The following is a 27,749-nucleotide window of genomic DNA, read 5'->3' on the forward strand; positions in this document are numbered from 1 at the left end:
GATTTGATGCACTGTTTTTATAACAGCTGAGACTCCAGACATTTTAATACATGGGGAGAAGTAACCAGTGACATGAATATATGTTAGGAGATGTCGTGGCCAGCATGATGGCTGAAAGGGACCTCAGGGTTATGGTTGATCACAGGATGAACATGAGCCACCAGTGCAACGCTGTAGTCAGAGCTAATAGCATACTGGGATGCATTAGCCAATGCATTGTGAGCAGGGCTAAGGAAGCAATACCTCCTCTCTACTCAGCACTGGAGAGACCCCAGCTGGAGCACTGTGGCCAGTTCTTCTGGGTACCGAACTTCAAAAAAGATGTGGAGAATCTTGAAAGGGTCCAGAGAAGGGCCAGAAGAATGATTAAGGTCCTGGAGGACTAGTCTTATGAGGAAAGACCAAGGGATCTGGGACTGTTCAGTCTGGGGAAGAGATGACTGAAGGGGGACTTGGTGGCCATCTATTTGTAAGGGGTGAATATTGGGAGCTGGGAGAAAAACTGTTCATTGGGGAACCCCAGGGGAAGACAAGGAGCAATGGCCATAAATTGTTAGAGGATGGTTTCAGGTTGGATGCAAGGAAGAACTTATTTATGGTAAGGGTGACCAGAATCTGGAACAGACTTCCTAAGGAGGTGGTGCAGTCCCCAAGCTTGGAAGTCTTCAAAAGGAGACTGGACAGGCACCTTGCTGGGATCATTTGATCTCAGTAGTATTCTTGCCCAGAGGGGTTGGACTCAATCTTCTGAGGTCCCTCCCAGCCCTTAATTTCTATGGTTTTCTATGAGTCTATGAATACATTAAAAGGCAATTATACATTCACATAAAATTTATCAGACAAATCCTCTTTTGGAATATGGCTGAAAACTGAAAATCCACATCATGTCTCTTTCTTTGAGAAAATGGATAATTTATTATAGTTGAATTACAATCTAATTTTAAGGATTATGAAAAAATGTTATAATTTAGTCTCAAAGCACTAAGTATTAATAAAAATATCCCAAACACCAGTTCTATGTATCATAACTTTTTTCAAAAAATAGTTTGTAGACTGTAAGAGAGAGATAGATAATAGAGTGGGAGAGTGAGAGGAAAGAAGCTTAGTACTAATCACCTGTCTTCTGAGACAAACTTCTGAAATACAGAACAATGCAAAGTTAAATTTACAGAACAAAGATTTTATTTAACACTTCAAACTACACTGCCACCAATAAACATTTTAATACCAGAAGACATCTTATTCATAGAGTCATAGATTGTAGAGTTGGAAGGGACCGCAATGGATCATCGTGTCCGACCCCCTGACCCTGGCAGGAAAGAGGACCGAGGTCAGATGACCCCAGCCAGGTGACTATCTAGCCTCCTCTTGAAGACCTCCAAGCTAGGTGATAGCACCACCTCTCTTGGAAGCCCATTCCAGATCCTGGCCACCCTTACTGTGAAAAATTTCTTCCTAATATCTAACCTAAATCCACTCTCAACTAGTTTACACCCGTTATTCCTAGTCACTCCCTGGGGCACCTTAGTAAACAGCGCTTCCCCTATTCCCCGTTGCCCTCCCCTAATAAATTTATAGGCAGCCACAAGATCTCCCCTCAGCCGTCTCTTGTGAAGGCTGAAGAGATTCAGTTCTCTCAACCTCCCCCCCGTAGGGTCTATCACAAAGGCCACTAATCATGCGAGCGGCTCTCCTCTGGACCCTCTCGAGATTCCCCATGTCCCTCTTGAAGTGTGGCGCCCAAAACTAGACACAGTACTCCAACTGTGGCCTGACCAGTGCTGCATAGCCTCCTTTGTTCTATTAGTCATGCACCTGCTAATGCACGACAAGGTGCGACTGGCCTTGTTGATGGCCTCGTTACACTGCCAGCTCATGTTCATCTTGGAGTCAATTATGACTCCAAGATCCCTCTCTGCCTCCGAGCTGCTGAGAAGGACACTCCCCAATCTATAATGAGAAGCCTATGTGAATGTAAAGTTTAAACAATATTAGGAAAAAAGAGAAATCAAGAACAGGTTTGCTAGGAAGACAAGAAGTACAAATCTTTTTTAATACCTGTTCCAATCAGGGAGAGTCTTCTTAAATATAGAATCAAGAGGCAGCACTTGCTGTCGACCTTGGGTTTCATCAAAGATACGACGAGCAGCTTCAGTAGTCAGGGTGACTACACAGTCCATGTCACTTGCTAAATGCCAAGAGATGACTTTTGCTGCCTCGTTATCCTCAATTTGTGCTAAATGTGCAATCTACACCACAAAGGTAAAAATAATAATTGCTTTTGGAGACAAAATTATTTCCCTTTTCCCAGCTAAAGCAATCATAGCATACAGGCTAGGTACAGAAGTTCAAAAAGCCCGAGGCGGAATCGATCCAAGTTACGTGGCTTTCTGTAAGCAGAGTATGCTAGACTGGTAGTGAACAGAGCATGCATTCACCCTTTGATAAAAGATGCAACTCTTAGACTGGGTTACGCTATTTTTAAACCAGTCTATGTGTGACAAACTTCTGGTCTGTCATGGGTAGACTGGTTTCCAATCACTTATACTGGTAAAAGTATAATGTCTGTACCTAAGTCATAGGGAAGTAGGGTTGGGAACGGACCTCCAGAGATTATCTAGTTCAAACCCCTACCTGAAACAAGATCATTCCTTATCTAAACCCATGGTTCTCAACCTTTTTTGTACCAAGACCCATTTTTAAACATTGATGGCCAGTCCTGACCCAGTGCCCCTCACTCTCTACCTGTTCCCCCTCCCCAGCCCCTAGCCCCCCAGTGTGTGGGGCAGGGTGTAGGTGTATGGGGCAGGAGGGGGAGGTATGGGGGCCCCTTTGCAGGCTGGAAGTCTGCCAGTCAAAAATCCGGGATTTCACATGTTTTTCTACTTTAAAGGAAAATCCATTTTTAAAGTTTCTTTATCCATATTTAAAGTTTGTTCGCAACCCTTTCATATATTCTTGTGATCCACTTTTGGGCCACAACTCATGGGCTGAGAAACGCTGATCTAAACCATCTTACACAATTCGATCTGAACTCAATATAAGAATATCATCCACCCTGACAACACAGATCTAACACCCCTAACCTGCCACTGGTAAAACAAGGGAACCATGGCACCAATATCCTGCTTCTATGAAATGCTGTCAAGACATTTAAGAGATCCTGGGTAGAGAGCCACACCCCCTGCCTACAGAGGAAAGCAAAAACACCCACAGTCCATACCCATCTGACCACGGGGTAAAATTCCTTTGTCCCCAAAAACAGTGATTGGTCAGACCCGAGTGAAGGGGCAAGTCCCTCTAGCCAGGAACCTCCAGCTTTAGTCCCAACATGAGCACTGGAACACCCCAGTCAAAATCCCCAGCCTTGGCTGTAGCCAATACCCAATGTCTCTGAGGAAGGCTTAAAAACACCCTAACACATGTAGCAGAAGGGTCAGCGGAAAGGAGGGGAGGGGGAAGAAGAAGGGTAAGGGACAAGCGGCAAAGCTCACAAGCCTGGGAAATACCCGTAGTAGGACATAGGCATGGCAGATCATTCCCAACCAGTGGCTGTCCAATCTCTTCTTGAACACCTCCACTGATGGAGAGTCCACAACTACCCAGTACTCTATGCCACTGCCTCACTATTCTAATAGTGAAGAAGTTTTTATGGACATCCAATCTAAACTTATTTTGCTACAACTTCAAACTACTAGTCTGCATCCTCCTTTCTGCAGCAAAAAAAAAAAAAAAAGTGCTTTCCCTCTTTTTTGTGGCAACTTTTCCAGTATTTGAAGACTGCTATCATGTCCCTTTGTAAGTGCTTTTCCACAAGCTGAACATACTTAGCTCCTTTAGCCTCTCATAGCTTTCATAGTGTTATGATTTGTATGCGTTGCTTTCCAAGCCCTTTATCATCTATATTGCCCACTTTTGTTGCTCTGCCCCCTTGTCTATTGCAACCATTAATCTCTAGTGCCCATATTCCAGCCCTATCTGACAATTCTGAAAGTATTTTTGTTTGGATATTTGTTTAAAATCTTGTTTATCAAGCAGCTTGAAGCAGGTTCTCCGCAGTCATGGTTGTCAATACTCTCTAATGCATAGAACTGTACTGGAAAGTATTTTGGAGAAACTTACTTTCCCTAAAATATCTTGATTGACTTTGGAATAGTTTGGGAGGGTACATGTTCTCCTAGGTTGCTTCATTACTGCTTCCTGCTCCAGTATCTTTTGTTTTATGAGAGAATCAACATGCTGCAGCTGTAAATTAAAACTGAAAGTTAACAAATGCATAATTTTGGCTCAGTTTAGAGACTTTACTTAGTTCTACAGATTCTACAGCACTACTAAAGCATTCAACAATCTGGATCAGTCTGGTTCCAGACAAAAACAAAAAAGAAAGTTCACAAATGTGCTTATGAGCCCTTCATTGAAGTAATTCAGCTAATTATAGCATGTTCTGTCAGACTAGCTGATTGTGTCATGAGAATCTGAAGGTGCCTGTCTAGAATGAAGACAGAAGAACTAAAGAAAGCTCAGGAGACAGCAGGAAGGACTGTATCTCTATAGAGAAAACAAATTTTGGAAGCTTAATATGCACATGGTTTAAAACAGGGGTTTCGAACCTGTAGCAGAACTGCTTGATCTGTCATATCAGGACTCGAGTGGGCCAGGGAGCTTGGAAGTGTGGCCAGCAGTGGGCGTGACAAGCTGCAGAAACGAGGGCCTGTGGGCTGTGATGGATACAGCCACTGACAGCAGGTGCTGTTTCCACCACAGCAGGTGGCTGCCACAGAGGCTACTACTGCCACCATGCCATGATGGATTGGCCCAGGGCACAACAGGAGTTTGACATCCCTGATCTAAAAAGTTCAGCAAGTATAGGAAAAGCCATGGGTCCAGACTGTTGAATGCACAGTTACAGAAACAACTGATTTTACTGATTTGTCATGAAGGGCTATATAGGTATTTATATTAAGTAATATCCTGGGTGTTCACCTTTCTTTTCAATGATTTAGATAATAACCTTTGTAATTTAATTTAAGATCTCTCAAATTTGTTAAAATGTAACCACTACTGATGTTGCATCTTAAATTATTAGTCTAAGTTGAGCCTTGGTCAGTAACATGCAAAATGTATAATCATCTGACAGTAGTTTGACAGCCCCACACCAGAAAAGGTCTGGCAGTAGAAGTTCTTTGGAAAGCAATAAGGAGCCATGTCAGAGTTGGCCATTTTGTAAGGCAAGGACCAGATATGGGCAGAAACTGAGCTATATTTCCATCCTTCAAGGAAGGTTTGAAACATATTAACATAACAATAACATAGTTTTGCTGTTCTTCAACAGACATGCTTTGGTACTACTTCATATAAGTGTGCCAACTGGTTTAGAATCTAAATATCTGGGGGAGGCATGGTCAGAAGGGGAAACGATTTTTTTTTAAAAAAATCATTTGATTTTTTTGATGCAAACTACTGAGATTTAGTTTTATTTGCTAGGTGATAAACATGTGGCTCTGTGAAAAAAAGGAAATGAAAAAGTCATACTATGTTTGTCGGTGGTATGCTGATTTGATGTTTTTTCAGCTCATTCTTCAGATGAGTCTCTCTCGTTTCAGCTTCTTTGGCCTGACCTGAAACAATGTTATAAATCAACAGTTATTCAGACAGGTAATGCTGAAATGAAATGGAAAATTGGCTATATTAGGAGTGATCAGTCTGAGAGCCAGAGATATGGGACTTACATTTCCCTTCCAGTATGGACTTGTGGCACCAGAGATCTGTCCAGAATGTAAGCATTTTTTTTCTTCAAGTGGATATGTCCCATTCATATTAAAACAACTTGGAAAATAAGGTAGTTTGGCAGTGGGAGAATAGTGTCAGCATCAATTTCTGCTCCCCAGATGCCAAATTTCTGGACCCAGGGGAGCTCTGTGGGTCATAAAACATGGCCACAAAACTGGATCCTGACACACAGGATCAATCCAATATGCTGAACTATATCCATCGAACGATCCTGTGTGGGATCCAGTCTGCAGACTGCCCCCACACTACTGATCCAGCCAATGGGTGCCATCATTCTATTCCACTTGTAATGAAATAGAAATGTTCATTTTCACTCCCGTGAAAAACAGGTCATTGGCTGAAGTGCTTAACTTTAGGCATGCTCTTTTGATAATTCTGGCTTAAGAAATTTTTCCTCAAATCAACAGAATGGCTAGATATTTTATATATAAAACTGCTCAAATAACCCAATGTTTCTCTCCCAGTAGAAATTACATTCCCTACAATAAAAAATGAACTGTTTAATTTGTTTCATTTTTCATTGTTGATATTTATTATCTTTTTGCTATCAAAATCATAATAAAAGCATTTTATGCCTTAAGTTATTTATGTAAGTGAAATGACTTACATTTCATTTCAGTAACAAGCTGGTTGCTGGTTTCAAATAAACTCCTGTATGCAAGTATTGATTGAGATAGCTGGTCTCTCTCTCTCGTAAGTGTTGCCATTTGCTGCTGCTTCTTAAAATCTAAATAAAAAAGTAATTTTGTTAAACCCAGTAACAACTAAATACTATCAACGTATACATTAAAAAGTTACCAAACGTGATGGGTAGGATTATTAAATGAGCATTATGGATTTTTTGTTTTAAAAATGGAAATAAATCTTTAGGTTTGAAAGAACAAAATAAAGACTTAAGTTACTTATGAAACTCACTATTGTAAAACATAAAGGACAGGCGATACGGTTCCAAAGGTTTTTCCAAACCTGGCAGGTCTGGGTCAAATGCAAGAATATATTCAGTGCTATCTCTTCCTGGGCTATTTTCTGCCAACACTAGATTCTATGGGGGAAAAATATATATTACATTACATCATTATACACATATCCCCAATGTCAAAGAAAATTTAGAAATATTTTTAGATTCAGTTTTACAAGCTCAATGGAGTTGTATTTATGAAACATGGGTATATTTTTAAATATTGGCTTTGAAATGTATCAGTAATTTAATGTTATTCAAATTTAAAAAAAAAAATCTTAATGGAAGTTTATTAAAACTTACAACATAAGTTTAAGAACTAAAGTACCAGTGTAACCTTTTAGTATAGTGTTGTAATTTTTAATATGTTCTATTTGTGAGAAGAAAAATTCTGAAAAATTATAGTTTGAATTTCCCCACAAATAAGACTGGCTTAGAAGTATTGGAATATCTGTGTATCATTTGAAAACAATATAAACAAAGTAATTAAGCACAAGATCAAATGTATGAACAGAAATGAGGAAAACACTTAACTCCCAGTGCTAAGTTAAAGTTACTGCTGTTACCATGGAAGCAGACAATATTTCCCATGTGAATGAACATGGTTTTCTGACAGGTACATAAATCATTTAAAAATTAAAAACCATTTTCTCTAAATTGAAAATCAACCATTTTCCAAGCACTATTATATTTTAAGAATGTCCTATTTATTCATAATTTCTTATAGAGGCATACAACTAAAATCAGTATAAGTAAACCTTAAAGGAATTATACATAGAATCTTTTCCAGTCTTAATGAGTCCTGGTCACAATACATTTCACGATGATTCCACTGCTAACATGTATAAGATTTCTATACTAGACAAAAAAAAAAAAAAGACCCACCATTCCATTTATAACCACTGTTAGAACCCCACATTTCTTCAAGAACACTTTTAATATTGATGAATTTCAAATGATTGATAGACACGTGATTATCACTTTCACGAAATAATATTTCTGGAACACTCCTCAAAAATAAAAGTATCGCTAAATTTCTTCTGCGCAGTTTTAAATGCATGTATAGCTAATTCATTTCTCAACTAATAAATAAATTCATATATAATATATAATAGGCACAACTCCAATTTAATTAAATTTAATTCAATAGGTCTAGTCACATACATAAAGTTACATACCGCTGTGAGCTCTCAGCTGCTATAGCCAGGGCTGATTACTTAAAATACTGAAAGGGGAAGGATATAGGAGTTACTAGAACAGGTTGTTAGTGAAGTACGTAACAATCTGCTCAGCAGATGAAGGTGGGGGGTGGAAAGGGAATTGGGGAGGGGAACAGGAGCCACTGTCGAAAACAGCAGAATCTCATGAGGAGTGTGAAAATAGCAGGAGAAAGGAAATACAAGGATGTGTAAATGGAACAGAAAACAAGACAAAACGTAAGAGACGATAAGGTGAAGACAACTGTAAGTTGTCAGTTTTGCTTCTAAGGCAGGAAAACTAGGCATGGGCATGCCAAATTTGCTCTTAAAGGCCAGCTGCTGGAGCTCAGAGACAGAAAGGGCACATCTACATTTGCACTAATGGGCCTTTCCTAAGGTGCATTAAATTTAGTACCTCCAATGTGAGGTACTAAATAAATGCGCATTAGGCTGCCCTAATGCGCAGTACCAAAAGAGCATGTTTTTTAAGTGATGCTTAAATGTGCAGTAGCCTATTTTACTGCGCATTAGTGTAACTGTATTTTTTAAGCGATGCTTTAATGCACAGTAAAATAGGCTACTGTGCATTAAAGCATGTGTGTAGACACTCAAAGTTACTTATTACTGCCTCCAGAGCCTACTCTGAGAAACTACACCATATTTTCCTTCAGACAGGGGCCACTCCATGATGACGGCTGCTTTTCCTCAGAGTACAAACTTTTAAATACAAGACAAAGTCCCTCTGCTGTCATGCTAGCACTATGACCTATCAAGCCAAGTACTTTGTATTGCTATATACTTGTGCTCTCTCACACTTCCCTATTTGTAGTCTTACAGACTGTAACTTGTTTTTATTCCATCTTTGTACTGGCCCTTGTTCAGTAGGATCCTAGATGCTTTGGTAATACAAACAAAAACAAATATTGCTTAAAACAAAAATAAATTATAAGTCTGAGATGATAATATATTTAGTGTATGATCTATTCACAAATTCCATTGCCATGTTTCAAGAACCCAATAACTTTTCCAAACCCACAAATAGATTACATTAGTGGCCTGTGAGATACAGATTAGTAGCTGATTAGTCAGATGATTTAACAGTCCTTTCAGGCTTTAAATTCTATAACAAAGAAGTTCTATTCAAAACTAAAGATATCATTAACATCAGAGAAAAGTTATTATATTACTTTATATAATTTACAAGTATAAATACTTTATATTTATATTAATCACCTATAAAACCATTTTTTGAGATTAGTATACTTACTACAATTTCAGCAGATCCATAACGAAATGGAAATTCTACTGTACTAACTTTCCCTTGAAACAGAGGGATCTCTGTATCGTCTTCATTAGGACACTCAATTTTAGCTATTATCTTGCCAGCCAAATAGTCTCCTGTACGATTGTTGTATTCATCCTTAATTAAAAAGACAAAAAAGAGTTTCTGTGTAGCTCATGATAAAAATTGCACTAAACAATGCTAAATATTATGACAGACATCATTAGATGGCACTGTTACACACAGTCTTTTCTTAGCATCTAAGCAAATGGTGAGGCTTGTTAAGGTGTACCATGGCGTGAGTTTTGTTATGTAAAGTTCTAGGTTGATGCAGCAGTCCCTGGAGAGAGAGGTGTACAAACAGCAGTTTTCTCTCTATGCTATTTTCTAATTAGCATCAATCTTTGAGAAAGCTTTTCTTTGAACGAGGGACTGGTACTGGGCTTGTAAACCTGTGACAGGATTGCCTACATGTTGTTTAACCACTCAGTTCCAGGACTGTCATGTGGAAGCAAAAACAATTACACCAGTAATATATTCAGATCCCATGCCACCAAGTTTCTTTCTTTTGTGAAGCCAATTTGCAAGGCCATGGAACAAGGCCAGAGTGTCTGAAAAGGACACTAATGATGGAAGATTGAGAATTACATAGCCAATTCTTTGCTTGCAGAAGTATTCCATCGATGCTATAGTGTGTTCTGCTGCGCCCCCATGTTTTTCTGCTGCGGTGACTTCTAATAGTTAGCATTATAGATTTTAACAGTGGCTGAATACCACATTAACATCAGAAATCTATTCAGCTGCAAAGAATTAAAAATGTTACTCACCCTATAGTAAGTATGATCCTTTGATATGTGCTGTCCACATGAATTACTGGTTTAACCCCTCATGCACGTGAAATTAAATTATTTTGGGCTGGGAGCATCTACGGAGCTGCACTTTTGGGCCAGGTACAGATACTACACTTTTAGTGGTATAAATGATCTGACACCAGTCAATACCCGTAACAGAACAAAAGTTCAGCGCACACAGGTTTGTTTAAAAATGGCAGAACCGGGTCTAAGATTTGCACCCCTCTCCCACCAAAGGGCAAATGTGTTTTGCTTGCTACCGATCTAAACTGCTTACAAAAATTTGCGTAACTTAGAACAATTCTGCTTTGGGCTTTTTGAAGGTCTGTACCTAGTCTTCATACCCTTATGCCTCCCACTCACCGACATAAAATGCAGCTCACTGCTTTTGGCAACACTGAACCTTACACCTACAGAGGTGCAGCAACAGGGAAGAGGTGCAGCAATAGGGCTTGGTTACAGAATCTGTGTACCACATATGTAAAAAACAGAGTTACTGAAATTGTTTTTTTTCTTCTTCAAAAGACCGTCTACCATGGACCCAACTTCCAGACCTGAATGTTAGGAGCAAGGTGCAACTTAAAGACTGAAGTGCATCTCTACCAAAAGTGGCATCTGATCTGGGATGAGTTTACTCAGGATTCTCAATTTTAACAATATCAGCAGGTGGGCTTGTGAGCCTTGGCTGTCATAAGAGGAGGATTGTATCCAAGAAGCCTAGCCTTATATCCCGTCTGGAGCAGAACATAATGTCTTTATTGTTCTTTTTTCTGAAGAAAGAATACCCCAAAATAGGTCTAGTTTTGGGTATTATTGTTTCTAAAATTTGTAATTTTCTTGCATTTCTTTTTGGCTCAGACCAACAAGGCTACCACATACATCCCTGAAACATGGAAGATGCTGAATTTTAGCCAATTTTGGATTATAAACTTAATTGCTGAACAAGAAAGATTACCACACCTCCCTGCCATCTGACACTACCAGGGAAGAAAACCTGCTTGATCTACACAACAAAGAGCAAGCTCACAAAGACTCTCATGGACCCAGGGGGACAGTTTTCCAGCTTCTGCTTCCTTTGTGCAAAAATGAAGTTTAATTTCCTACATATTAGGACTTTTTGCCACCTTGAACTTTCCATGAGCCTGATAAAGGGCACATATGCCCAAAAGCTTTCAGAAAAATATATTTTTTTGCAATTTCTCAGTTGGTCTAATAAAAGGTATCATTTTGGAGCCAAGAGTTCTAGATTTTTGCATTTAATTTCTTTTGTAAAATTTGAGTTTTCGTTTGACCTCTGAAAATTATATGATAGCTGATCCATTAAGACATTTTTGCAAGCCTAGAAGATACAGAGCCACTAATGTGAATACGATTTGATGATGCATGAACTCGCTTCTGAGATGACCAACGTTTTAGCAACAGCGGAAGTGACTACACTGTTGACTACAGATGTAGGGGATGGCTGTGATGTTTTCTATCCTTGCTTGGACTGCTGCTACCTAGCTAGAATAAAAACGCCATGCAGGCTAGAGTTCTGAAATGTATAAGGTAAAGATGAGGGAAGCAGAAGACTTCTTTATAAAGATAGTCTAGGTAAGTTTTGCATCCTAAAGTACAGGAATCTATCAGCAATTTGGTATGTAGTGGTATATAAAAAAAAGTATTCCATTGCAAACATGAAGTTGGTCCTTCTATAGATCTAAAGAAGACTTCACATGTTACCATCACTTCAATTCAGCCAGATGGTATTTTCAAATCAAGGTGACGCTTTCTAGATGGATTAGGACAATTTCAATACCCTTCTGTGAAGAAATGGGGAAATATAGTATGTTGTTTGATATAGTGCAAGAAGCCACATGAGGAGTCTGACATATGCTGTGCAGATGTTTCTGGAGAAGCCCAAAAATGGTTGATGAACTATATCATGGTCTGGCAACTCTCATAGTTGATAAGCTCTTGTTAACCTTGAGACTAATGTATCTTCAGTTTATATACTGGTAGCAGAATTGTGAAATTTTCTCTGCTGGTCACAAGCCCCAATGAGGTAAAGAGCCCTAGGATCAGATGAACGACGTTGGTTATTTGCAGGAAAGAGTTCCAATAGATGAGTCAATCATCCAGCTATAGGTGCATCTTGAACAGTAGTGTGTCCCCAGTGACGAGTAAGAGGTATTTTCCCTGTCCAGTTTTCAGTGGCAGAGTAAAATAAGAACTACAAAAAAAAGGAGTTGTGAGCCATGCTTGAGGATTAACAAGCAGGTGACTGAAGCTAGGGTTAACATCATAAACTTGAAATTAAGCTATCTGCATGTAATCAAGCCTAGAATTAGATACCAACTTCCATTTCTTCTTTGGGATTGAAAAGCAGAGGCATGTCTTCCAGTGCTTAAGATTGCGTTGCTCTAACCTTTTGTTTGAAACGTCTGTTTAAGCAGCTTTTCATGAGAGAAGTCAGTCCCTGAACAGGGTGGGGACAGGAAGCACCATGGTAAGAAGGGACTAGAATTTAATAAAATACCCCTTGCTTATGACGATTACTTAGGAGTATTAGATATTCTCGGAAAGTTATAAGAGGTAAAGCTTCACTGCTTGGAGAAGCTTTGGGGTCTGTTTCTTCCTTGGAACTAATATACAGCCAATGAGTGGAGAATGGAATAGAATCCTAATGAAAGAAGACCACCACCAATCTGTGCAGTAAATAGTGCGCAACCCCCAAAAAAGTCAGTGTTCTGTGACAATTTTGACCACCCTTGTTATTCTAAATACTGAAACTAAGAGTCAGAATTGCAAACAAACATTACTAAACCTGTTAAGAAAGCGGGCTAGAATCCTTGCTCTTCCACTTTTATAGTTTCCTCTCTAGAATCAGGAAGACGTTTTGATTTATCTTTTGATTCCCTGATCCACAAGCACTATCTGGCTTTTGCAAAATTTTGCAAAGGATTGATCCATTCTTTTGAGTCTTTGCAAAACTGTCTTGGAGCTGGGGACAAGCACTGTGAAATAGGAGCAGTTGTGGCAGAGCTCACCTCCTGTGGCTACTGTGATGATCAAGCCTTCTTTTGTACTTTGAAGGAAAGGTGGACATCCTTAGAAAACTTGAACTCTCCCAAAAGAAAATCGAAACACCAGAGTCATTTTTAAAGCTGCTGTCAGGATGAGAAACTAGGATTCCTATCTTATAAATGAGGTTCTCTAATCATCTCAAATAAAGACTCAGACCTTCACAGAACACCTTAATTTAAATTTTTACTCCCTAATTGACACACAATTTTTTTGGGAAAAAAAAGTTTTTAATAAACTTAATCAGCTGTACAAAGTATTTTGTTCTACTTATTTCACTTTGCAAGCTAAATCTAATGATAATATTTTACAAGTAAAGTACATCACGTTTATAATAATTTATTGCACCAAGTAAACTTTGTAGCAAAGCATGATTACCATTATATGAAGGCATAAATTCTTGACCAGAGTCCGGCTGGCAACAGCTTGAACATTAGACACTGCCGGAGTAGCTGGTGGAGGTTCAGGTAGCAATCGCACTGGGTCATTAGGTACCACTTCAATTATTATCTTAAGAAATAAAGGGGAACAACATAGTACATACTTTTCATCTATAACATGCAACTTGCTCAACAATAACTAAATAAATATAATGTATAAGCTAAATTATATTCAAAGTCTTATAATTTACAGAGCCATAATGCACATCTATACTATTTTATAAATTATGCAATTTAAAGAAATTGGAAGTCATCTTTTAAAGGAAAGCATAAGCACGGTATTTTTTAAACCACAATACACCAAAAATGTACACAGTCAATCCAGATTACAACTTGTTAGTTAAAAAAAACCAAAAAAATAAGCTTTGATAATTAACTCTGTAGTTTTTTACTATAAAAACAAAATTACTGCTTTTCCAAAACACAAAAATTGTAACAAGGTTTTGGTTAAATCTCTCCATCTATTAGTTAATATAAATGATTCACACACATTATTTCCTACTATATGTGCTTAATTATGTAATTAATCACCTGTTCACTGTTGAGTATATTTGTCTTATCTAGCGCAAAACCAAACTGGATGCTGTAATTCCCCACTCTCTCTGGAACCATTTTATCCCTAAGTTAAAATAGAGAACATTAATACTAAGATTATAAATATAGTGAGCAATTCAGATCTTATATAATTCTGTACTTCACATCCTGTAAAATGTTGAAACCTTTTAGACTATAAGAACCCCATAAAGAACCAGCTGCTAAAATGGATATTGGTAATTTGGCTGAGGAAGAATCTCTGTGGAACATATTACATTCTGCTTTTATTTTTTAAATAATAAAAAAATGAAAAAGCACAATGGACAAAGCAGTCCCTTTCTACCTCTCAACAAATGTGTAGCACTGAATTTCCCTGGTTTTATTAACACACGTCACAAACACAATACTATTCAATCAGCATTTGAAGTATAATTGATAACTTTTCCTAAAAGTATTACTTAATATTGGAATGACTTAACATTTTAATTAGCTATAATACACACACACACTTTTTTGGATTATTCCCTCTTTTCACTTCTCATATAGCCTCTCTGGAGTAGTGTACCAGAATTATTTTTCACACTACAGCATGAGGTCTGGGCAATTGAAGGTACTGTCATATGACGGCATATGACAAAGAGACAATTCTTTTTAATAATGGGATGCAAATTGAATTAACAGAAAGAGTATGTATGAAGAGTGGAATGTTGCTTCATTTGCGTGGACATGTTTCTGCGGGAGAAAGGGAGAGCCTGGGAGGCCATTGTACAGGTCAGTGCCCCAGAGAAACACTTTCCAGCAACAGAAGAAGGGGGGTATTGTAGCTGAATACTGATCTTTGCCATTTCCTCAGAAGTTGATAAAACCAGCAACAAAGAAACGGGTACCTTCCACTGTTGCTAGTTATTGCCTTAATAGATTCCCTTTTAATCCTGACATCAAATAAGTGGGAAACTATGGAAAGGGCAGGAGGCGAAACAATTCATGGACAGTGAAGTTGTCGCACTGTTGAGATCCTTTTTCAGTTTAAATGTAAACAGCGTCTGGCTTTATCCAGTAGACTAAAATGAAATGGGCAACTAAAATGAAACCTCCACTGTCTATTTACTTAAACCTCCCTCCAAATTAGGGGTATTCTAGCTTCAATATAGGTGAACCTAAAAGTTCCTGGGGATTGGCAAATTATTACTAAAACACCGGTACTAATCTCAAGGTGACAAATTTCTATTCTTTTCTATGGGTTCTTATACCACATGCATCACCATAGTATTTCATGGGTGTCCAAGAGTGCTTTAAACCAGTATGATTTTATGCTATCACTTGTTTGTTTGCTCCTCTTCTCCCCTAGGGGAAAAAAGCATATACAAAGCAGTCTTGTTTGGGTGAAATTTTAAAGCCTTTTTGAATATTCCTGTTGCTATGTATTTGTTAGACACAGCAACTTTCACCTGACATAGGTGGTGGTGAGATTTGAGAGGGTACTTAGGTTTTAGGGAGTTCTTTCCAGAGTCTCTGACAGTACTTTCCAAAGAGTTTATTTCCCCACACAGTCAGGCTTTACCCTTATTCTACAAAATCATATTGTATAAAAGGATGGTAGCCATCAGTCAGTTTTCAGAGTGAGCCTTTAGAAAGCCTTTTATATCCTGGGTTTAGACTCTAGAATACCTTGAAGACAAACATTAAGACCTAGAACCAGCGCTCCCTCTAAGCTGCATGGTTGCTCAGGCGTGCATGGCAGCGTGGCATGAGCATGCCTGTGCGGCCACGCAGCTTAGAGGGAACACTGTCTGGAACCCAACTGAAAATCCAGTGGGGATCTGGTGTTTAGGACAGGTCTGATGTACTTCCAGTGTCCTGGGATGTTAAAAAGTTCCACACGCGCTAGATTTTCTTAAGTGCTTAAGTCTTCATATCTAAGTATGCTGCACTGACGTAATCTCATTGAGAAGTGAAGATGATGTGAATAACTGAAACAACATCAATGGTCCATCAGAATGGGACAGAGTTTCCCAGTCAACTGGAGCAGATCAAAAAACTTATTCATAGATGCTGCTATGTGAGAGTTTGGTGGAAAGGAATCAAAACGTACCCCTGAACTACATGATAAATTGAACTGTAGATATGTGATTTCTACTAACAACTGTAAACTATTTATTGTTTTCCTCTGATCATCGGCATCTTCCCTGTCTTACTCAGGCTCAGCTTCTATCAGCTGCTCTTTATTGATGAGCTGATTTTTCCCCCAAACATATTCATGTTGGTAGTACTGGTGTGGTTATACATGCTGAAGGGTTGGGAGAACTTTGCATCATCTGCAGCTTGCTAGCACGAGACCATGTCATCAGGCCAATCATCTAGTGGCTGCATATAAAAACTGAAAAAGAATTTACTTGTGGGACTTCACAGCTAAGGGGTCCAGTATTGGAGGTACAGTTCCCCATCACTACTAATTGGATGTGTCCTTAGGAATGACTAAAAGCATCTTAGCACATTACTGTACACTTCACAATCCATGAGATGCATCTGATAGTCAGAAGAGTGCACGAAGGATACCACTACATTTCTGTTTTGTCATGCCATACCCTTGAACAAAGCAACTCTTTTGATATTAATGATCAACATTAAAACAACAGTTATGTTGTTAATACTTGTTCTATTTGGAAGCATAAACTCCAAATAAGTAAGTAAAACCAGAAACTATGAAGTAAGTTTTGCTGTACCTGAAGTAAAAGAAGCCTTCATCTTTGTCATCCTTGACTTTGCTACAGGCAAATGATGTAGCCTGAGAAGAATGATGTAAAAGAAATTACATACAACATACTTGAAATATGAACTTACATATTACTTTTAAATAGCATGTTAAGCCTTACTAAGCATTCTCCAAATATTATATGTTATAAAATAACATTTAAAAATATTAAAGCATTTTTTGAATTGAGAAAACTGAACTGAATAGCAACAGCATAGAACAGCGCCATTAAAGAACACGATACAGAAGCCATTTTAATATTTTTAACCCTTGCAACCCAGAGATGAGGGATATACTTAAAAACTGAACAAAATTCCATCACCAACAATGCCAGAAAAATTACAGAAGTTGAGGCAGAAAGAGAAAAAATTATTTGTTGGCAAACCTCCCCAGCAAGTAAGTCTGTGGGGGTAGGGGCAGGGCAGATCAAGGCCCCAGCCCTAGCCCCAGTCCCTCCCTTGGTCCGACCCTCCCCCCGCAATGGCAGTGGGACTGGAACAGGGGCCTGCACAGCTGGGACGGCTGGAAAGGAGCTGTGAGTGGTACGTGCCGGGGGGGGGGGCAGTGCATGCCCCTGGAATTGAGTGGGGTGGGGCGGGCTGCACCTGTGGGCTGGGCTGTTCGTGATAAGAGGCTGGGGACATGCTGGGAGTGGGACTACAGGGGGCTGCAGCCACCCAAAAATTAACTGTAGCCCCCCCAAACACCTCTCATAGTGCTGCCATCCAGCCCAACTGCAGTGTGGCCCCAGCCTCCACCGGGAACAGCCCAGCACTGCCTCCACTGCTGGTAGGTGTTGTAGGGCCTAGGCCCCCGCTTGACCAGTGCTTTGCTCCCCCGCCCCGGTTTGTACCACCTGTGTTATCCGATTGATGTTCTTGCTTGCCTGCCATGACTTCGATGTTCTTCTTGGGGGATGGTTCCCGGCAGGTGGTCTGTGGAGTCTCGAGCCTGGGCTTCTTCGTGGGGCTCGAACTTCTTCTTTACCCCACCCGTACCACATCCACAGCCAAGGTGTACTCCACTCTCCATAGGTCTCCTTCACAGATAGTACCTTCTCATCCATGTTGTCCCACTTCTGAGGGTCGGCAACCTTCTGGCTGTCAGCTCTCCAGAAGCTGTCCTTCATTTATGGACTGTGGCCTTTGCAACTAAAGCCTGCCTCCATCTTGAGATAACAGCAAACTCATGAATACTACTAAAAGAAAGTAGGTCAGCATCCACTGATGGGCCCTGGATCTTGTTTCTCAGGCCTGCAGGCCCCTGGCTGGGGCTTTCTGGCTCCCCCTTCTTAAGAGCCCTGCTTTGGCCAGGCCCTGGGCTGTTGTAGCCCCATGGCCCCGCATCGCTGCTTGTCCTGACAGCTGCCACCATCCCTGGCTCTCACCCCTCCGCAGAGGTTCCCTGCCACTGTGGTGGGTCTGCAGCATTCTGCTCGCTCCTCCCAGCCCCAGTGCTGCCTGCTCTTCTTCCCGGACAGGCTCTGGAGTGTGCCAAAGCTTCTCCTGTGCCGCGCTCCATGTCACTTCCGAAGCCGCCTTCCGGAGTCGTGGCCGAGTGTGCCAGGGTCTCCCCGCTGCTGCATTCCATGGTGTTTCCTGGTCTTCTCACCCAGGTACCTGCTGGACCTGCTGGTGTCTCGGCACGTCCCTCAGCTCCAGCTGAGATGTTTCTCTGCTCCCAAGCTTGACTTTGCCTGCGCTGCCCTCAGATATTCCTCCAGTCGCCTTTTTAGCAGTTTGCTCTTCTCTCTGCCCACGTCCCCTTTCCCTGCTTATTTGCAGGCTCAGGCAGCTCCTAAACTGTTGCTCCTGAGCCTGCTGTCTTGGCATCTCACCACAGCTGCTGCCTCCACTCCCCCTGCAGTAGGAGGGTCGCTTACTGAGTTTTGGCAAGCCATTAAGGGCCACATGACAGGCAGCCAGGGGCAGATTAATATTAATTTTCTAAATTTTTTAGGGGCTCCCCAGGCCGGATAGAATGTCCTGGTGGGCTGCATCCGGCCTGCAGGTTGCATTTTGCCCTCTCCTGATATAGGGTATCAACAAATTACAACGCTATGAATTACAAGGAAAGTAAATGTGCATAATATATCACTGGGGACATTTAATTTATTTTGCCAATTGCAGTTTTAAATTATGACAGTCATACTACTCTATATAGTACAATATAAAATTTAAAAACAATGACATTTTAGAATTCCAGCAGATTGGAAAAGTCTCCCTGCTTGTGTACAGGCACACGTAGAGACAAACTCATTTAAAAGTTAAAAGGAACCCAAGGTCTACCCTGTGCTGCCACCCCCCACTCCCCAGCAGTTAAGTCTGTGGGGAGAGAAGTGGGGGTAAAGGGGAAGTTGGAACCCCATAAAGACGCCCAGGCTCACAACCCATGGACCACCTGCAGGAAACCAACCCCCAAGAAGAACATCAAAGTCGTGGCAAGCGAGCAAGAGCATCAATCGGATAATGCAGGTGGTGCAAACCAGGGGTCTTACCCTGAAATTGTTGGGGGGCAAGGCATTGGTCAAGCGGGAGCCTAAGCCCTACAATACCTACCAGTGATATTTTCCAATGAAATACTGAAATGATAACAGACTGTCAGCTTACTTTTGTTAAATTAACAGGCTAGAATCTGACCTTGGCATAATTTGATCAAATTAATTAAATTTAATACATTATATTAAAGTGAATGAATTAAATCTATTCACTTGATACTTACAATCCAGAAAAGGAAATTTTGCTTATGAAAACTAAAGAATGCCCTTCTGTGGAAATGCCTTGTCCTATATCTGCAGGATGATTGCGTGATAATACTTTTAGATCACTTACATTAGCTGATGCTCTAGTTCCACTGTTCTGTCCTTCCCACATTTTCATAGAAACCCGTGCTGGGTTAATATTTTTAATGATGTTGTTATCTTCAGAAATAATACTAACCATAAAATCTGAAAAATAGATCAAAGAAAGCATTATTTTTCTTCAAGAACAGTGTGCATAAAATAATGCAGTTATTGTCCTTGTGTCTACACAATTTTTTATTTCTAGATAGATGACAAAATGAAAATAAATGAGGATTTAGGATATATTTAAGTTGTGGCATGGAAGTCTAACTGACCTTTAAAAAAGATCCTCACATAGAAAAAGAACTTTATTTAAGAGGAAACTCTTTGCTATCTATTGTGTAGGAGCCAGCCAATTATAATGCATGATCAATCTACATATTCAGGCACCTTTAAAGTCCTTGTAGTTTAATCCGAACATAATTCAAATGTTTACATAAAAAAGCCATGCAGGGAGCAGACACAGGAAGCAGGGACCCACCTGCTGTCACTGCTCTCCTCACCTGACCCAGGCACAGAGTGAGTGAGTGTGTGAGTGAGTGAGTGAGTGAGTGAGTGAGTGAGTGAGTGAGTGAGTGAGTGAGTGTGTCGGGGCGGGGGAGAGCCCCAAAGCCATAGGAAGCAGCTTCACAGGTTCCCAGGCTTGGTAGGGGACAGCACTGGTGGTGGGTGGTTTTTCTCTTCCAGGACCTGCTACCTCGCCATAGTCCCCTCTGGCCCATATCAGGTGAAGAACAATGAAATCCACCCACCATCGCTGCTATTGGTGTCAGCTAATGCAGGCATAAGGGAAACTCCAGAGCCATTCCAGCCCTGCTGTAGCTGAGGGCCACAGTAACTGGCTGCATGGATTTCTGGGCTCAGTTGGGGACAGCAGCTAGTGGTGGGTTTTTCCTACCAGCACCTGTTCCAAGCCAGCAAGGGACACAAGGAGATGGTGGAGAAATAGGTAAGAGGAGCAGGAAAGAGGACGGCTTCCCCCTTCCCCTCCCCAACCACGCTCCATACCATGTATAGCCACTCCTTAAAACCCCTCTGCTTACCAGGTGAGAGGAGTGGTTCTGGGGCTTCACCAGCACTCCCACACCCAGGCCAATCAGGAATAGTGACAGAAAGAGGCTAGTCCCCCTTCTAGAACCTGCTCTTTGCCCTGCCTCACCCCCAAGTGTCCCCTATTAGCCTGGAAGAAGCAATTAGCTATATAACAGGTCTGAAACCAAATACCATAGAAGTATAAAATGTAAACAATTAAAATAAGCCTTCATCACAATATCAGATAAAAAATACTATGATTGAGGCTTACTTTCTATTATATGCTTTTATATTCTATTTTTAAAACATTATATATAGCACTTGCCATTTGACAAAAATATCACCCTTCAAAATATAATCAGATATGACTGTGTTTGAGATATGAAGACTATTTGAAAGAACTCCAATACTGATGAAAATTAACACTGGAATATGTATAGCCAATCAAGACCTTGTTGAATCTTTTCCTTAATAGTAATGACTGTTATCAACTGTCCTTTTAGAAATGGTTGCTCAATATTTCTTTGGTCTATAAATTAAGGCTAATTTATTTAGCTCAGTTTTTAAGAATTCACCAAACTCCTTTCTTTACAATAGGTAAACTGGCCTGTATTGAAGGCCATGACAAAAGGCCTGGGGATTATAATGATTTCATGCTTCAATTAGTGTTCAGTCATTTGCTGAACTCTTCCAGATTTTCTTCAGGATCAGAGCAGATGAAGAATGATACTGACGAAAGCATCATGTAATTAACATTATACAGTGTTCTAATGAAATCAGAAATGCATTTGAAAATTTTAAAGCCGATTCTGTATTTCCCTTGGATTTTCTACCATAGGTTATAAGCAGTTTGGTGACTTGTATATGTGTAACATTCTATTAAGCAAATATAAAAGCATCCTTTTTACATGCATAGTTTCATTTCTCCTACTCATGGACAAAGGTTATATAAATGGATGTATGGATTAACAGTCAGATCCCATTCCTAGGATGAATTTGGCACATGGTCTAAGTGTCACAGCAGCAGCATGAAAAATGGGAAGAGGAGATCTGCTAGGGGAGCCTGAATTCCATTAATTTGACTAATTAAAGTGTTTGCCACTAGGAAATCTTCTGTGCTGAATGCATGTGTCCTGTAAGTTGAGGCAGGTCACCCAAACCACAGGATCTAATGAGAATATGGACTGGAAAGAGTTACCATGAGACAGCTGGTGAAGGAAATAAATATGTTTAGTTGTCCAGGACCCAGTAAAGGTCACCAAACTCGGAATAATAAATTAAGGGGAATAAAAGTTCTTTTCTCTGAATCCCAGTAGAACTGGTTCTATCACGCTGACTTGTATCACAGGCTCTTGTGTGAGTGTGATTCTTCCAAGAACAGTCCATGGAACCAGCCAGATATGATATAATGTGGGATAAAAGTATTGAAAAAAATCAACAAGATAAATCATCATAAAAATACGTTTTTTTTCAGTGGTGAAAAGCTGTATTTGAACGGCTGGTTTCCAATATTTAAGAAAAAAAATAAAAGGAAAAAAAAAAATCCCACAAAAACCTTTTACTTACCAGGGAAGGTACTTCCTGCTACAAAAGAAGCAGTTTTGTCATACTTAACATTCAAGCGTACAGGTTTCTCAGGGTCAGGCAGGACATTTATCTTGATTACAGGGCAATTTAATATGCCCTTGCTGTATGAGGCTTTAAGATGTAAAGAATGTTCTCCCCTGTATACAGTAATCATATAACAAGCAGTTAAAAACTGAGCTAAATAATATACAGTATGTCAGTAGCACTTTTAGAGAAAAAAAAATCAGTGCATTGTGATCAAGGAAATAATATGCTCTACAATAACTTGCTTCCCTTTCAAGGAATTTTTTCCTCTCAAATCTCTATTATTGATAACAAAGTTATAGTAAAGACAAAACACGAGTATATATGCAAGGTCAGAAACATCACAGCTCAAAAAGCCCAGAATTTAGAATATTCCCACAACTTTAAACTGTATCATGTTAAAAAAATTGCATTATTGCTAATTTTTGTGTCTTTTGCTATGTTGTTTCTGCCAAATTCACCAATTTTCAGCCTACTTTTCCAATAACTGAACTGCTGGCAACTTTGATTTCATTAGGGCTAGAAGAGGGTAGAGAATAAGGAAAGCTATTTAAAACATCACGTGAAGGAAGACTGCTCTATACTACCTCCCAGTTCCTCCTAGTCACAAGAGTAAGACCAAATACAGGCTTTTCCCCATAACAATATACATTGAGACTATTAGGTTTCAGTATGCCATTTAACTTTATGAGAGAGAGAGAGCGGAGGTATAACAAGTATAAATCATTACAGTAAAGATTTCAAATTTACCCTTGTAGTCTACTTATAATATTGTACATACTTAAAATCTTCATGACTCAAACATCAAAACACCAAGATAAAAATGCAGACAAACTTACTGATATAAAACATTGTAAGAGTTAAAGCAATTAGCAGGTTTCTAAATCCCACCCCCAAAAGCTTTTACAGAACATGGAGCTCTGTTGGCTTTTTTCAATTTATTGAGAATTGCATCTGATTAGTTAATGTCCTTTGACCTGACCGTATCAAACCTCACTGCTCTTAAGGAGACAAGTTAGTCTGTATGGAATACTGATGTCCTTGAAAATTAGAAAAAAACTACTGTAGATAATAAGGAGAAAAAAAAAAGCCAGCTGCAGTTACTGACAAGCAGGTGAGGCTTCCTACCTAAAAAAAAAAAAAAAAAAAAAAAAAAAAAAAAAAAAAAAAAAAAAAAAAAAAAAAAAAAAAAAAAAAAAAAAAAAAAAAAAAAAAAAAAAAAAAAAAAAAAAAAAAAAAAAAAAAAAAAAAAAAAAAAAAAAAAAAAAAAAAAAAAAAAAAAAAAAAAAAAAAAAAAAAAAAAAAAAAAAAAAAAAAAAAAAAAAAAAAAAAAAAAAAAAAAAAAAAAAAAAAAAAAAAAAAAAAAAAAAAAAAAAAAAAAAAAAAAAAAAAAAAAAAAAAAAAAAAAAAAAAAAAAAAAAAAAAAAAAAAAAAAAAAAAAAAAAAAAAAAAAAAAAAAAAAAAAAAAAAAAAAAAAAAAAAAAAAAAAAAAAAAAAAAAAAAAAAAAAAAAAAAAAAAAAAAAAAAAAAAAAAAAAAAAAAAAAAAAAAAAAAAAAAAAAAAAAAAAAAAAAAAAAAAAAAAAAAAAAAAAAAAAAAAAAAAAAAAAAAAAAAAAAAAAAAAAAAAAAAAAAAAATATATATATTACAAATTTCCACTTCAGGGCCTACTCTGGGCTATGAAAATAATGTTTTTTTAAAATACTATACTACCACTACTATACTAGTAAACAACATTTTGTGGGGTTAACTACCTCTAAGAATACTACCAACCTAAAAAGCCTGGCTGCTGGTTAAGGCTAACCTAAAGGCAGGCACATTTAACATGGTTAAAGATGTTAGTCCCCTACTATAGTATATTGCAGTTAAAATGTGCATGCATTCATTTTTTCCTAATTAAGAACTCCTTCCCCCCAAAAATATGAACACTACTCTCCCTCTCAGCAGACATAAGGAATTAGTTACTAAATGCCATAGAAGAGTACTTACTTACCTAGGTGCATGAATACTAAAAACTCCAAGATTGGCCTTACCATTTTCATCTGTTTTATGTTGCTGGATGGTAGGAAGGATCTGTCAAGAAAATTATGTTTTTTTAAAATATACAATTACTTTGCTATTACATTACATCAAAAAGTAACTTTTCTTTATAAAGGATATTTTCTTGCACTTTAATTAACACCTGTCTTGTATTTTTGCGCTCTAGTTCTACACCTTTCCTGACTCCTCTAATTTAATGAAGATTATGAAAACAGATACATAAGTGAGTTAGCAAGAGGTAAATTAAGTCAAAGATTCACAATTCATCCTAAGGTTGTCAAGCTATTTAAATGACTGGTCAAATAATGCCAAATATTCCATGAATGCCCTAATGTAGATGGCAGTATGCCTCTTGATTGTAACATGGTAGCAAGAGCAGGAGGGAAGGCCCTGAAGTATTAGCCCTATAGGAATTCAGGCATCCCTTCCTCTCCTTCCCCACCCCCGCCCCAGCTCCTATCTGAATATATGCATAAGAACGTAAGAATTGTCATTTACTGAGTCAGGCCACCATAGGTCAATCTTGTCCAGTATCCTGTGTTACAGTGGCAGATACAGGATGCTGAAATGGAGGGTGAACTGGGTATATGACCAGGATTTTTTCCACTGTTCCTCTCTCACTTGCAGTCTCAAGCATTTAAGGTCTAAGAAGTTCTAGTTCAGAGGCTGTATCCCTAAACCCCATATTCAATAGCTACTGATGCCCCTTTCCTCAAAGGACTGGACAAATTCTTGGGATGTAGAGCACCTCACCCTATATTCAGGAACAGGCACCTCAGGTCTGCTCCTTTCTTGCTAAGCTCCAGGGCTAGGGACAGAAGTTGCACATAACTGATAAGAAACTAGTTCAGATGTGTAACACAACAGAAGTTCAGTGCACATAAACCACTTTCAAAATGGCTGAAACCAGTTTAAGATAAACCTGGATGGATGTAGTATCAGACTTAACTGATTCAGGTTAAATCAGCTTACTGAACTTCTGTCCCAGACTGCCTCCAGATTCAAGTCCCCCAGCATCCCAGGTTGCTTTGTACCTCCCCTGCAAAACCAATCTCATGGGATGGACAGGCTAGCTTCGGCCCAAGCTATCTGCTGCAGTTGAGGGGGGAGATGTGCTTCTAGCCTGGGCCACTGCAGGCATGTGGCTGCATTTTCAGAATCAAAAGTGAATGTCTGTTCACTTGTTTACCAGTTCAATCTACGCAGCTTAGACTAACCTGCAAAGATTGAATCAATTCAGGCTTGGGCTTTTTGACCGTCTGTACTTAGCCCAGGAGAACTGGAGACACACCTCCTCTACACTGCTGGTTTTGGTGCCCTCTACTGGCTAGCTGCTGTAACTGCAAAAAGCTGTATTCAGTAGCATAAAAAGAGGGGAACCCTTGAAGTGGCACTGGTCATACAGCCCAAGAACTACCCTATGAACCCACTGCACTTGCTGCAAGAAGGAAGCCCCTCCCCCACCTCCATTCACATTATTTTTGAGATATTCATACATTACAGAGTATTACAGAAGCTAAAATCATTTGTGTGAAACCTGTTTTACTAGAAATGAACATGGAAAAACTGTTAAAGTTAGTGTAAGCCATAGCTTTTTCTTTGGGAAAAGATTTGTTGTTAGTATTCCAGCACTCGTAACTCCCAAAGCAGCAACCTTGTGCCAACAGGTGAGACACTGGACTTGAGCAAAACAGCAACCATGCTTCAAAAGGGGAGGGGGAGCTGCTGCTGCTCAGGAACCATCAGCTGCTGTTACACTCTAAATGCTTTGTGTACACAAGCCTGTAACACCACAAATGAATTAAATCACCCCAACTTTAACCTTGGATTAAGAATTTATATGGATACAGGCTCCTTTACCAAGCAGTTAGAGCTGTGCAGCTTGGAGCAGAAACTCCCCCTCCCCTTTTGAAACTTTTCCACGTGAACATTTATCCATACCTCTAAGGTAAGGACTACTTTGGCAAAAAGAGGCAGTTTCAGAAGCAGTCCCCAATAGCAATGTTTTATGAAAGTACGAACTGAACTTTAAAGAGAAGTGCTACAGATCTCAGAGATTTGTGTATTCCTAGAGGAATATACAAATGTCTAAAGGAAGCTACAGATGCAGGCTGAATTGTGGTAGAATGAGATTCTATCTAAAGGGAAGGATCAGGTTTAGCTGCTCAGTAACAGACTGATGAATTCTGTTATCCATTTGGATGACATCTGGGAAAAGACTCCTTCCCTTTTTACTCTTCCAGTACAAAACTTAGTACTCTTGAGGAAACTCTAAACAAACAAAAAGGCAGTATTCTCAGAATATTGTAAAGCATTTCATTTTATTTCAGGATGGCTGAAATGAGATTTGGGGAAGAAAACAGATAAATGAATGGTTTGAGTTATATATAAAAAAAAAAAAAATCAAAACTACTTTAGGAAGAAAGCTTAGATGAGGTCTAAGAAAATCCTTATCTCTGGGAAAATAATATACGGAGGACTACTCATTAAAGCTTGAATTTCTCTCATCTAACCACCGTGGAAAAAGGATGAGAACAAATGGCTACTGCTTCACATGCAGGGGCCATTAGACATGCTAATACCATATTAAGATCCCATAATGGAAAAGGTTTCCTGACCTGAAAGGAAACATGTACTTAAAGCTGTCAAAAAACCTAAAACCTGCATAGTGTGAAAATACTATGCCAGATTCTGAATTTGTAGATGATAGGCAGATACAGCTGCTAGAGAAAATTTGGAGAATCTAGCTGATTTTAATCATAGCAGAAAATGCAAGGTGAATAATGTCCAGTGGAAAGGATGCCATATGGTACAGTTAGGTCCAAATAATGTCTCTATTTGACATTTTACTTTACATTTATTTGACATTTTCTCTATTAAAATAGTTTGGACATCATTGCAAGATACAGACATGTTAAGTCTGGATGAAGTATTTTCCCTTCATCTTTGGGAGTAAATCCAAGAGAGAAGATAATGATACTAGAATGTGAACCATACTCCCAACAGGTCTAGAAACTGACTGGATGGGGGACACTGGCACAATTACTATGATTACTGAATCTCTCAGAATTCAGAGAATTAGATTTTATGCATAAAGGAGGCTCACTTCAGTTTGGTCAGAAAAGCACTGGAGAGAGTGCCCAGATTTCTGACTTACTCTTCAGCAAAAGATGCTGCAATGAAGTTTTAGTTTGCTACAAAATCTTTTCCATAGTAGTAAAATTATGACTAAACCTTCTCTATTTTGATTGTAGGTTGACAAATATCTGTTTGGATCAAAAAGACATTGATCTGGAACCAGGAAAAGATTTATATTCTTTCTGGAAGCTAGCAATTTGTGGGGGCTTTTTCTTTAT

The 27,749-nt window shown here is 39.0% G+C and overlaps 1 protein-coding gene across 2 annotated transcripts in view; it reads right to left on the reverse strand.

Moving 5' to 3' along the window:
• Positions 1-27,749, reverse strand: part of SMCHD1 (structural maintenance of chromosomes flexible hinge domain containing 1) — a 142,892-nt gene that overhangs the window by 13,687 nt on the left and 101,456 nt on the right. For both annotated transcript variants that reach the window (XM_006030106.3, XM_006030105.3), the window contains 12 exons: positions 24,347-24,426; positions 22,310-22,467; positions 19,701-19,816; positions 16,841-16,902; positions 14,115-14,202; positions 13,522-13,653; positions 9,215-9,367; positions 6,706-6,832; positions 6,398-6,517; positions 5,533-5,618; positions 4,123-4,245; positions 2,059-2,249 (listed from right to left, as the gene is read on the reverse strand). In XM_006030106.3, the coding sequence (XP_006030168.2) occupies positions 2,059-2,249; positions 4,123-4,245; positions 5,533-5,618; positions 6,398-6,517; positions 6,706-6,832; positions 9,215-9,367; positions 13,522-13,653; positions 14,115-14,202; positions 16,841-16,902; positions 19,701-19,816; positions 22,310-22,467; positions 24,347-24,426 (1,436 nt within the window). The remainder of the gene's footprint in view (positions 1-2,058; positions 2,250-4,122; positions 4,246-5,532; positions 5,619-6,397; positions 6,518-6,705; positions 6,833-9,214; positions 9,368-13,521; positions 13,654-14,114; positions 14,203-16,840; positions 16,903-19,700; positions 19,817-22,309; positions 22,468-24,346; positions 24,427-27,749) is intronic.

The sequence above is a fragment of the Alligator sinensis genome, unplaced genomic scaffold, assembly GCF_000455745.1.
Source record: "Alligator sinensis unplaced genomic scaffold, ASM45574v1 scaffold318_1, whole genome shotgun sequence".
NCBI lineage: Eukaryota > Metazoa > Chordata > Crocodylia > Alligatoridae > Alligator > Alligator sinensis.